General features: G+C 44.7%; 1 protein-coding gene across 1 annotated transcript in view; it reads left to right on the forward strand.

Moving 5' to 3' along the window:
- Positions 1 to 10,095, forward strand: part of KCNQ3 (potassium voltage-gated channel subfamily Q member 3) — a 150,211-nt gene extending 140,116 nt beyond the window's left edge. The window contains exon 13 of the mRNA XM_019651276.1: positions 1,178 to 10,095. Coding sequence (XP_019506821.1) covers positions 1,178 to 1,894 — 717 coding nt within the window. The 3' untranslated portion in view covers positions 1,895 to 10,095. The remainder of the gene's footprint in view (positions 1 to 1,177) is intronic.
- Positions 10,096 to 13,420: the final 3,325 nt, after the last annotated feature.

Genomic DNA, 13,420 nt, shown 5'->3' on the forward strand with positions numbered 1-13,420 from the left:
TTTCCTTTAGGATTGCTATCAATCCTTTTATTTTATTCATAACCCAAAATTGGATCTATGCCGGAGAAGACAGAGGAAATTTGAATGATTATTCTCTTTTGGCATATCAAGAATATCGTTTTTCATTTTTAAATTTTAATTTACATATTTTTTTTAAAATCTAGCTCATCCATTTACCAGCTCTGGGACTTTTGACAAGTTCCTTCATCTCTTGGTGCCTCTGTTTCCTCACCTGCAAAGTAGAGAATAATAGTGTTCACCTGATAGGGCCGTGAAAATTAAATGAGTTATATCTTTAAAGTGCATAAAACCGAGTCAGATACTTACTAACTGCTCTGTAAGTATCAGTTACTAAGAATGCTTGGGTACCATCTTAGCCTTTACCTGGATCTATGCTTTGTATCATCTGGAAAAGGGGATGATATACCTGCCCGCGGTGCTTCCTGGTGAGTATGACTTGTCAGGGAGAGAGCATCATACACGTGCACACCTGCACACTTGTGTATATGCACTCACAAATAGCAAATAAGTTCCCCGTTTGATCTGTAGGAGTATATGGCAGCCCGTCTCAGGGTAGCTCCCACTGGCCTCCAAGGCTCCTCGGTAGGGTGTCCCGTTCTGAGAAGCTTGATTCTTGCTAACCACTGCCCTGCATCTTTGGGGCTTCCATCACCACATAGGAGAAACAGACACTTAGCCCACATGCTTCTGTCTAAGGGGATGTGTGCAATCGGTCTAAGGGGACGTGTGCAATCTGTCCCAGGGGACGTGTGCAATCTGTCCAAGGGGACGTGTGCAATCTGTCCAAGGGGACGTGTGCAATCGGTCTAAGGGGACGTGTGCAATCTGTTTAAGGGGATGTGTGCAAATCAAGACCTCCCGCTCCTTAACCCACACCACCGGCAGCAAGGCCACCTCCTCCTCCGGGAACAAGGAAGGCCTCTAACGCTTCTCCTCCAACTGTCTCTCTGCTTCCAGCCTCAGCTCAGGTTGCCTATGTTGTTTCTAGATTCGCACTAATACGTGCGCAGGGCTTGGAATTAGGAGGCATGAGATCATTAGCTACTGCTGCAACGAGGTCATGTCAGAGCTCTCTTCCCTTCTGAGGCGCAAACGCGGACAACAGCTACGCCACCCCCAGAGACAGCAGTGATCCCCCCTCCCTTGTGTTTTCCAGGTCCATGACATGGGGAAGAAACTGGATTTCCTCGTGGACATGCACACACAGCACATGGAGCGGATGCGGGTGCACGTCACGGACTACTTCCCAGCCAAGGGGACCCCCTCCCCGGCCGAGGTGGATGAGAAAGAGAACCTGCAAACCCTTGTTTGCAACTACTCTGAGACAGGCGGCCCTGAGCCCCCCTACAGCTTCCACCAGGTGCCCATTGACAAAGTCGGCCCCTATGGGTTCTTTGCCCACGACCCAGCGAACCCGCCCCGAGGGGGACCCAGTTCCGGAAAGGTTCAAGTGACCCTTTCGTCCTCGACAGCACCGTATATGGAAAGGCCCACCATCCTGCCTATCTTGACTCTTCTCGACTCCCGAGTGAGCTACCAGTCCCAGGTGGAACTGCACGGGCCCTGCTCGGACTGGGCCTCCCCTCGGCAGAGACCAAGCGTCACGAGGGACAGCGACACACCGCTGTCCCTGATGTCCGTTAACCACGAGGAGCTGGAACGGTCTCCGAGCGGCTTCAGCATCTCCCAAGACCGGGACGATGTGTTTGGCCCAAATGGGGGCTCGAGCTGGATGAGGGAGAAACGGTACCTCGCTGAGGGTGAGACAGACACGGACACAGACCCCTTCACCCCCAGTGGCTCCATGCCTCTGTCCTCCACAGGGGACGGGATTTCTGATTCGATATGGACCCCTTCCAACAAGCCCATTTAAAAGGGGTCATGGGCTGACCCTCCTTGTAATGTAGACAGACTTTGTATAGCTCACTTGCCCTCACGCCCGACACTTAACCAGTGAGATCACCAATGGCTGCATTGAACGCATGCATGTGCGTGGTGGCCCCACACCCAGGCAGGGGCTTGTCATGGCCTTTTCCTCCCCATGTCACCACAACGAAGCCGCTTCCTTTTCAGCATGGTTTGCATGACTTTCCACTATATAAATGGTACTGCTAATCTTCTCTAGGGTACGCATTTACCTGCTGTTCTTACTTTTAATCATGATTGGACCAGTACAGGGAGAAATTATCGATGAATTGTGCTCTTTGTCTGTTCAGTCGGTCGGTTTGGGTTTTGGTTTGGTTAAGCAGGGAAAGTAATTTATTTCTCAGATCACCGCCCCTTTGTGTAAAACCACTCCACTGATTGATTAACTATTTTCTAAGGCAAGTGAATAATTTTCTCTCCAAAAATGCATTGTGTAACTGTGAGGTGGCCGTCTGAGCTAAAATGTCAGGAAAGGAGTGAGAGCGTCATCACATCTCCAAAACCAAAAATTTTAAAAATTACTAATTAGAAAAAACTGGCAAAACCTTCTAAAAGCTCTTAAAGAGACCCCCCCCCTGCCCCCTTAGTCTGCCATTGTCTGGTATCATGCCTTGGTTTCCTTATCTGTAAAAAATGGTTGTAGTCCCAAGTGTAGCATTTCAGATGAGTTATGAATTGGCTGGAAGAAAACACACACACACACTCTCTCACTCACACATAAGTTAAAGTAGTTCCCAATTTATGTAGCCAAAGATGGTGACATTGACCAGAAGTAGGGTGCCCCTCTGGGCAGCAGCTAAGTTCAGTGCCTTCAAAATAAGGTTCCAACTCATAGTCCTCCCCATGGTACTTGTACACAATATCCGTCTCACATAGAAGTTAGAGTCAGGAGGCACAGAAACTACCTGGTCTACAGCCTTCTTTGTAAAACGGGGACACCTTTGGCTCAAGTAAAGAGCTGTGTCCAGCTGGGGTCATTCCATTGACCCCTGGCAAGCTGAGACTCAAAGCCCAGTCAGCTGACTCCCTTCATTCCCCGGGCCCCTCTGACCACACCACTCTGCCCTTTGCACAATGGGACCCAGAGAGCGCCAAGATACCAGTACTCTGTGTCGTGTGGACAGTACTTAGCACCCAGTTTATCCAGCAGGAGGGGGATGTCTGCTTTCATTGCAATACAAGCTTACTGATGCATTTAGGACCCAGAAAAAAAAAATAACACAAGTAAGCGACAACATTTATTCATAGGCAAATGGGCAAAATTTCCAGAACCATCCATTTTTACTCCTCTAGATTTTTTAAACCACATGTCACCAATAAGGCTAGATGAAGTGTAAGCATGCAGTCTGGAGAACGCTGCCCAACTGTATAAGTATTACTATGAAGCCCAAGTTTAATAAGCTGTGGCCTCTGAGGAGATGCCGCTACTCTCTGAAACATGTTGATATTAAAAGGTTCTGTTAGATTTGAGCTGAATTAGCTAAATGACTATGCCACAGTATTATTGTCTCACCCTTTTTACACATCTGTTAGGCGCTGGTTGTGCATAGTCGCCATGGTGACCATCAAGCTGATCGAAATGACCTAAATGAATATCTACTTGCAAGTGTCACATGCGTTCTCCCTCACAGTCTTGTCAAGAGCCGTCATACCTGTGGCAGACATCTGGTTAATGGTTTCATCATTACCTAATGCAGTGGTCTTGCACTAACTATATTGGAGAGAGGAACTGCTTCCTCAAAGTTTGGGTCCTTTCAACCTGTGTGTCAAGAGGTACCGTGCAAAAGGCTTAGAGTACAGTAATAATGAGGAGTTGGTACCTGACTTTAGGAATTTACAACCAAAGTCTGGAGTCCCTGGCCAAGGGCAGGCACTGTGAGAGGCAGAAAGGAAGTTTTAGATGGAGAGTGCCACGTAGGGATGAGTGTTGACCTTGAAGTCTGAGGAGGGAAGTACACAAGAATGATCACACACATCAGACATAAAAGCCCCTCCCCTATGGTTTGCCTCTTGAACCTTCCAGCAATGAAGGGCAAAGGGCATGGCTCATTTGTCCTCCCCTCAACTCCAGAAAGTGCCAATGGAGTTGGTGACCTAAGAACCTCTGTGCCCCTTCGTTAGGGCTTGGTTCTTAATTCTGACCTTCCTGGAATCTTTCACCAGAAATGATTAAGCCACCCACCATCTAACATCTTACTATGTTATAGTATATCTATATGGGTTATTTGAAACAAAACCAAAAAAAGGAAAATGAATCAAACTCTCCACATATGCATCAATTATTTAACTTGTTAAAATTCTTGCAGAACCTACTGGCCTCCGTGTCTTCATAGAGGCATTTGCCTGGAACTCAGTGGAGTTCTCAGCTGGAACAGTGAGACTTTCTCATCCTCAGGTTAAAATTAGTCACCATGGATCCAAAGTTAGAGGGCTGACTGCATTAGGTTCTTTTAATAACCTACAAAGGATGAGAGCTTGTGTTATTTCCCAGATCATAGGAGGACAGGCTCACTTCCCTGCTGGATCATAAGGCCACGGTGGCCGGGACTGTGTTTGTATTCCTTGCCAGCATGTCTCCAACACGGAGCAAGTGGTCATTATCAGTGCCAAGACAAAATACGTTTTTCATGAATGAATCAATGATAAAACTTAAAATCCATTGTTTCCCATCTAAGAGAAGAGAAAAATGGTCTTCTGGAATATTTTGCTTTGCTATCTCCCTTAAAAAAAAAAAACATTCCCAAAAAGAAAAAAATAATGCATTCCAGAAAAGGAAACCAAACCTGTTCAAGTTGTCTCAACATCGTCAACATGGCTGGCACTGATGAGGCAGAAATTCAAGGTCTAGGATTAAAGATAAGTTATGGGGAGAAACAGTGTGTGCTTCCACAAAGATCTTTTTGTCAGACAGAAGGACAGCATGATGGAATAATCCTACAGAGTTGGTTAATAATGTGGCCCAAGATTATACTATTTCAGAGATACCAGGAAGCTCACCCAGGAAATTGCAGTTTTGACAGAATCCTGTAAAATCAATTCCATAAAAACTAGGCATGCTTTTCCCAAGGGAAATGATGCTCCCATTATATGTATTCAGTATCTGTGTATCACAATATGATATAAGAAAATTTTAAGAGGTCATGTTTCAGCAGGATCAAAATGAATGAGATAAATATACTTTCCAAACGTTAGGAGGTAAAAGGTTATCCTTACTTGGGCTGAGAAGAAAGTACCTGAGATCAAGTGTGAGTCCTGACTATCAAATACCAGCACACAAGCAAACACAAAAAGTTTAAGAAAAAAAAATGTAAGAGAAAAAGAAAAAAAAAACCCACATCAAATTGAGACAGTTCTAATTCACTAACTGTACTTTTTCTGGGAACTGAGAGCTTAGAATGATTAGACATGACATTGATGTTATGAAGCTCTAGTTTTCATAAAAACATATCTAGAAAACTTCAAGGTATACAATAGTTGAAAATTAGCTAATTAACCAACAATTATGCATTATGACTTGCCTGTTGTATGTAAGACTCCTCCTGGACAATGTAAGTTGAAGAAATAATTACTTGTAGAAAATCCTAATAGAACAGGATCTACTCATAATTTGCCAAGACCATTCTCACAAGTCAATTCTACTCTAATGACAGTGTAATAAAAAAATTTGTTTATTCATTTACTAGTTTATTAAGCTGTCTGTTAGGTACTGTACCATGCACTAAAATTTCAGTTAAGAAAACCACAGCTCCTGCCATCAAAAATCTGGTGGCCTCAAATATCAGAGGTCCCTTCAAACTATGTCTATCAAGGAATGGCAAGTGTCTGATTTCACCTCTGAAGACAGCTATACAGACAGCAATGCTTCTTAGCTTGGCATCATTGAGAGACTGAACATGCAGTAAAGGGAGAGTAAAAAATTCTGCATCAAAACTGATAACCCCATCAGCCCAGGGAAGACTGAGTGGGTTGAATGGGGACTCTGAGTTTGGGTTCAATGCTTTGGATTTTATAGCTCCAGATAAGCTGTTCGAGAAGGAGGTCCTGGAGTTTCTGGGGAAGGCTCTTGGGGAAAAAAAATAGATTTCTCCTCTTCTCTAAACCCCTGCTAGGCTTGGGTTCAGGCAAGGAGCTGAGCTACTTCCCTTTCATCACGTGACTAAGAGAGGCTTATGGCACAGGCCAAGACAGCATCTATTTCAAGAGAAGGGTGTGACTCTGCCTGTGGGATCTGCTGATCGAATTATTCTGGGGCAAGAGAAGTCCATCCAGGGCTCAAAGAAGGCGACTGGACAGAGCTGCAGCATAGCTGGTCTTTGTTTTCCATGCATGTGCCTCCAAGGCACCTAGGACCACAAGGACTTCCCTTGCTTTCTGAACCCCAGGCACCTTAGGAGTTTACCCCAGGTCTTTACTTGTCCCTGAAGACATGTTTATTTCAGGATGAACTTTTCAAACGACTGTAAGACCGTTTTGTTTTGTTTTGTTTTGTTTCCAAATCAACCCATAGCTCTTGTGTGATTGGCATTACACTATTCAAAACCGAGTCAGGAGTACCCTAAACAAGGCAGCAGGTATCGGCTCACTGATGCTCAGGTTAGAACACGTGAGGAAGCAGGCTACCTGCATAGCTTCAGTGGTTTTGGAAACCAGTGATGAAAATGTCAAAGAATTAAGAAGGATATAAAGGTGACCTGGATAAACTGGAGTTTCAGGACATTCAAAAGTGCTTGATTTTCTGGCCTGTTTTTATTTTTAAATGAGACAATCAATATATATATATATATATAAAGTTCCTAGTACAGTGATGGCCATATACTGGGGACTGTTACACATACTCCTTTTTTACAGTATGTGTGGACTCCATTGTCTCAATCTTTGGTATTACTTATGAACTCTAAATTTACACTAGAAAAATCTTTTTGCAGAAAAAGAGTGGTGGAGACACAATCCCAATTAGTACATAACAAAATCGGGCACTTTTACAATTGTTTTTGAAATAAACACATCTGTACAAATTAAAATGCTTACTTTTTTATTGAAACGAGGAAAAGCAGGAATGTTGGAGTGAAGAGAGCAAGACCGTTGGATCCCAGGGGGCTGGGCTGTGACAGTTTCATTGGACATACAATACCAGATATTGCACCATTCTCTCAGAGGATGCTTTGTAAAGCCAAGTAGCAGGAATAATTTGGTACAAAGGAGCTAGTGGTTTCAAGGAGGAAAATCCACCAGGCCATGCTGTCTGTCAGACAACATCCTAACAACGAATGGAGGACTTCCAGAAGAAAGGTTCAAGCCTGCTCCAGCCTTCCCTAGGGAATTTAGTCCCAGCCTTTACAGCGTCAACTTCAGCATCCATGGAGACTTGCCTTTTGCTTTATTAGTGTAGATGCAGGGAGATATAAACTCACAGACTCTTAGATGCTCAGAGCAAGAAGAGACCTAATCATCCAGAGCAATCCCCTCTCTTTTTAGATCAGGAAGCCGAGGCTCAAGAGAAGAGAAGCGTACTCAATGATTGAGAGGGTGATTAGGTAGCAGAGTGAGTTGAGAACCCAAGTCTCCTAGCTCCTGGTCCAGGTGTTGGGGATCAAAAACTAAAAGTAAAATACCCAGTGAGAATCAAGTATTGTGATTGAGCCCAGGAGATGAAGGAGAACTTCCTGGCCACTCGAGAACTGTTGAACCGGACACATTGGTTGGGACTTCTCTGGAATGTGAGTGATGACCCCGGGCTTGGAAAGATAATAACATCCCTTCTTCCCCTCCCCCCTTCCCCTCCTCTGATCTCCCCTACTTTGTCTCCTCTTTGTCCTGCCAAGCGTGGACTGGTTCAGCTCTTTAGCCCATTTCTTGGACTCACTGAGGCCCAGAATCATGCTTTGCATGTACCCTCATCTATAAGCCAATTTAGCAGAACTTTTCTTTGAAAAAAGTTTATGGGTTTGATTTTAGGAAGTAGGATGTGATTTCTCTTGAGATCTGTATGACCCCAAGTTTCCAGTTCTACTAAAGGTGTCCCTTTGTGCTGTCATCTCTGGGTCTCACCTGAGCACAGCCTGGTTCCTCCTGCTTTGTCCCATTTTGGAGAATGCCCATTTTGGCCAGGTCACAACCAGGTCACTAGGTTCTTCACCAAAAGCTACGAAGAAGCAAACAGGATTCAGCCTAAGACATTTTACTTACATTGCTCTTGGAGTAGGTTAGCCCGAACCTGGCAGGCTCCACAATAGCCCTTGTTAAACCCAGTAGCAGAAAGTTCAGTTCTCCTGAATCTGACTGAACCAGAAGTTCCTAAGACTTAATAAAGGTGGTCAAGTTCTCGGATGGCAATAGTTGACCCACTGACTTTTAAAGACTGTCATTCCACCTAAGTCTTCTTAGCCCCCACGTAGCACTGTTCTTAAAGTAACTTTCAGTGGGAAGTAAGTCAAAATAGGCTCTATATAAGAATAACCTGAATGTCGGTCAAAAGCCTAGCCCAGTGCTTAAGAATATATTTGTCATTCCTCTTAGACTTGTCAAGTGAACTGCAATTTGATGCCTAAGAGTAATGAAAACTGACAGAGTGTTTTCTTTCAATGTTCCATTCTCCTCCTCTGCCCACAAGATGGAAGCCAGGAGGAGAAACTGACTCTGAGCTCTCTTTATGAGTTGCATGTGACATGATAGTTCTGTCTCTTGACTTGATGCAGTCCTCGTCGCAACCGCACGAGGGAAGTGTATTGTCTGCATCTTATAGATGAGGAGGAACAAGCAGAGAGGGAAAATGCCTTGCCAAAGGCCACTCATTATCAGAAGTAGAGCTGGGATCATAACCAAAGCACGTGTACCTCCAAGGTTCATTCTGCCCCCACCCCCAAGTTCCCCGGGTCAATGGAAAATGCTCCCAAATTGTGCCCTGTGGCCCTCCACCATGCCTTGCCCACATCTTCCCAGTCAGCTTTATAGTAAAATAACCACAGGCCCATTGGTTCCCTGGAGAACGGAGCGAGTCTTGCACCAGCTGCGCCCAGTTAGCTATTTGGTGAGTCCTGCCTGTTCCTTTGGGTGGTTTCACAATCCAGCTGTCAGTGGCAGAAAAGAATGCCACATAAATTATTCATCTGATTCTTGCTGGGATCCATTAGCTTTGGAGTTTGGTGTAGCTGCAGATAATCCCATAAGTGCCCCTTGTTCTTGGCCCCCGAGGATCTCCTGTCATTGTTTTAACAGAACAAGTTCAAATAATGTTCCTCCTGACTGGTCTTTTGTCTCTAGACTGTACCTTTATTTCAGGTCTTTGAAACCCTGCAGAAACAGGTGAGTCTTCAGAAACGCTCTTTGGGAGGCCAAATACACAGAACAGTTGTGTTTCTCTCTCTTGATATTAAAAGATCAAGGTTCCCAGTGGAAGCCAACCTGATCTGGTAAAGGGCCCTTTTTTCCCCTCTTAATACTTTTTCAACGGAGGAAGGAAAAGCAGCTCCACCCTCCAAGTTCCTGTGACAAGGGTTAAGTAAGTTCCTGGGAGGCCAAGTTCCAAGACTGGTGGCAGCCGTTTTGTCCAGCGTCAGAGATTTTGCTGCTGGAGACGTGAGGCAGGCTCTGCTCCATCTTGAAAGTCACCTTAGAAAAGATGGGCCAGCGTCACCAAATTTGTCGATCATTCCCTGTGTAAAAGAGAAAAGCGCTCTCTACATTGCTTCTAACCGGATATGCTATTTTCTTCTTCTTCTTCTTCTTTTTTTTTTTTCTCTTTCTAATGTAGCGGTGATGGAAAACACCAAACTCTGAAGAGCAAATTTCCAAGGACACAAATCCATTGTGTTTGATTTTGGACTGTATTTTCTTTAACCCCCTTTTACAGCATAGAATCCTGGTGCCTTGCTCCCTGAATTTGTCTCCATGCTACACGTAGGCTTTCTTCACATTCTGGCTTACATGGGAACACAATTATTCCACAAGTGGCCTTTAGTGCTCTTTATAATATCATTTCCTGTAATTTTTAAACGGTATGTGTAATTTATATTCTGCCTCTGTCCAATATTTGAACTTTAATAGGTTGATTTCCATATACCTTATGCAAATAATTCTTACCTGATTTTTTATGTTCTATCTTTAAAAAAATAAATGTACAACTTATTAATAAATAGACATTTCAATGATTATGTGGCAGAATGTTATTTGCTTTGTTGATGACATGGAGTGACAAGTAAAGAGTTTGTTATTGGTTGCTGGAGGGGGTGATAGGAGAGACGAGTATATTTGTAAGATGTGAGAAAGGAAACAGTTGAGAGGGAGAGAATAAAGACACAAGAAAGCAAATGTAATTGATGGCATTAAGATCCAGAGGAAGAAAAGAGCCAAATGCAAAAGTAAAGCTCAGGGCCAGCAGAGTGGTGTGTTGATTAAGAGTTGGCTTGGGATGCCAGCTCTGAGCAGCAGGGCCCCGGTTCAGATCCCACATGAGGGCCAGTGACGCTGCGCCCTCTACAGCTAAGATGGTGAACAACAGCTCCTCCTGGAGTTGGGCTGCCAAGAGTCACTGGCAACGGCATAGGCTGCAGTTGGGCTGGCCGGCAGCAGACCGTGAGCGTGAGCTTTTGTGAGCTGCTGGGAGATGCCGTCCAATGGCCAGTGAGCAACTGCCTTAGCCGGGAAGAGCGCAATGATAATACCAACATGGGCCAGTGAAGCGAAGTCCTCCACAACTAGACAGAAGAACAAAAGCACAGCAACTTGTCTGTTCCCCTTCCCCGATTCCCCAACGCTGTTCCCTCCCCCGATTTCCCAATAAAATCTTTTAAAAAAAAAAAGTAAAGCTCATAGTCATGAAGTGTTTGATGTCGATTGCACATTTCCTTGGAAACAGTCACTACACAGGCTGTGCAGATATAGAGCTAGTAAAACATTATCCAATCATTACAATGTTAAGGCATCATCACTCCCACTTTATAGATGAGGAAATCAAGGCCCAGAAACATAAAAAGACCTGGGCAACATCAGAAACTCTTAAGTGGAACTCACAAAGAGAACCCAGGACCACCTGCCCTCAAGACTCATGTTACTTCCTTTGGAGAAGCTTCACATCCTAAACCATGTGAGAGGAAGAAAGAATGGGTGACTCAGAGGGACCGTGAGTCAATGGGAAGGAAGTTAGTAAAGCTTATTAAAGTGCCTCTGTCTGTCATCAGTGTCGGAGGAAGGGATGTGTTGTCATGAGAAAGAGGGAGGTGGGGTGGGGAACCTCAGAGAGCTGCTTAGGCTTTTGTCGTGCCTTAATTTACCATCTGTCATGTAGGGAGGATACTATTGGCCTTTAAAGGTCATTATCTGGATTGATGTATGTAGAGAGACTAGCAAAGGATCTAGCACACAGCAAATGTTCAATGAGTGGCAGCTTTGACTCTGTCCTGTGCCCACATGCCACGCTGCCCTAATTCGGTTTCCACAAGAATGGAGACAAGAGGTTGGGTATGCATAGTTCCTTTGGAAAATGATCCCAGGAAATACAACTGAGAGAGCAAGAGAGTGGAACAAGGAAGGAGAAAAGCCGATAAAGAGTGAGTGAGCTGAGCCTAGTGGGTGACTGGGCACAATGCCACCAGGAACCCTCTAAGAACCCACGTAAATGCACCAAAGAATTGTTCTACCTTGGCCCCAGAATCAACCGTTCCTCTGCTGATTCCTGCTCTCCTTGGGATGAAGGTTGCCTCTGGGGCTTTAAATGCCCTGCTCTGTCGGGCTTTCCTGACAACTAAACAAGCCCCAAGGCACCAAAGCCCTTAGGCAGAGGAGCAGAAAGATATGGCCAATGGGGGTGGAGAGCTGTCAGAGTGCTGGGACCTGCCTACTGCAACTGCAGGTGAACTCAGAGGTGGGCAGAGAGCATACAGGGTGGGCCACCATCATCTGACACATAAGCCCACTTAAAAACCCTACATGCACGAAGGTAAACAACAACTCATCCAAGTTGTCACTATTCACCCTGTAGGTCAAAGGACAAAGTTAGCCAGCCCTGGGCAGGCTGGTCATGATGCCCATGGACACCGGAGCAGATAACTGCTCTTCTGATACAAGGTCACCATCCAGCTCCAAGGTCACACATGTCATCACGAAAGCCTGTAACTTGGCAGTTATGAGAGCATCAGCTCTGCAACCATCTATCCCTCCCCCAACAAAACTTACCCTCCTTCAGTCTCTGCGTGACAGACAGAGAAAGAGCTTAAAAATTATATCCCTGAGAAAATCCCTTGCCATCTGCATAAATGGAGCAAAAGCCCATTCATATCCTCGCATCCCAATTACTCCTGGGAACAGTTATTGTTCCTAATAATGTCAGCTTCCAACAATGAGCTAGGGCATCCAGTTGACCTGGGACCCAGTGGCTTCCCCACACTGAAGACGTGTAAGGTGTCTCCCCTGAGGAAAGCCTAATTGTCCTTGTATCCTGACTCCACATCCAATGTGGAAACGTTCCCAACAGTTTATCTTCTGGTCCTGGGCAGGTCAGCCTCGGGCCAGTGGAGTTAATAGAGAGAAGAGTAAGAGAGAAAATTAGAGAAGTAACAGGGCCAGGTCATGAAGGGCCTCGGGGCATTATCAGGACATTTGCTTTTATGCTGAGTCAGTCCGGAAGTCACTGCAAGGGTTTGAGTCTGATTTATGCTAAAAAGGGGTTCCCTGGCTTCTGTATTGAGAACATGCAAGGGACAGATGAAGCAGAGAGGTTGGTCAGGAGCAATATTGCTACTGGCAAACCTATAGACATGAAAAGTAGTCACCTTGGTCACCTGGGGCTGGGGTGGGGTAGTGGGAGGATTACCTGTAAATGGGCCCAAAGAATCTTACTGGGTGGCAAAAATGTTCCAAAACTAGATTGTGGTGGTGGTTGTGTGCAACTTGTTAAATTTACTACAAGTTATTATTGAACTGTACACTTAAAATGGGTGAGTTTAATAGTATATAAATTATACCTCAACAAACTTGTTTAGAAAAAGATCGCTATGGCTGATATAAGGGCAATTTATTCATAGAAGCAATTGTTATAGATAGCAGGTGACAAGTTAGCAGGAATTCCAGTAGCTCAGACAAGAAAGATCGACCTTGAACTTGGGTGGTACAAGCACAAGGAATCTGACTGTGTCAGTTTTTCTAGGCCAGAGATTGGCAAACTTTTTCTGTGAAGCGCCAGATAATAAATATTTCAGGCTTTGGGGGCCGCATGTCACAATCACTCAACCTTGTCTCCATCACACAAACACAGCCTTGCAGAGTATGTAAATGAAGGAGCGTGGCAATGTTCCAATAAAACTTTATTTGTGGACGTTGAAATTTCCTATCATTTTAATATGTTATGAAATACTCTTCTTTTTTAAATATTTTTTTCAACCCTTTAAAAATGGAAAACTATTTTAGTCCTTATAAAACAGGGCTGGGCTTGCCTACCCTGCTCCAAGCACCTGCTGAAAATGACGAGCAGGGGCCTCAC

This window comes from Hipposideros armiger, unplaced genomic scaffold (genome assembly GCF_001890085.2).
Source record: "Hipposideros armiger isolate ML-2016 unplaced genomic scaffold, ASM189008v1 scaffold_157, whole genome shotgun sequence".
NCBI classification, from domain to species: Eukaryota; Metazoa; Chordata; class Mammalia; order Chiroptera; family Hipposideridae; genus Hipposideros; species Hipposideros armiger.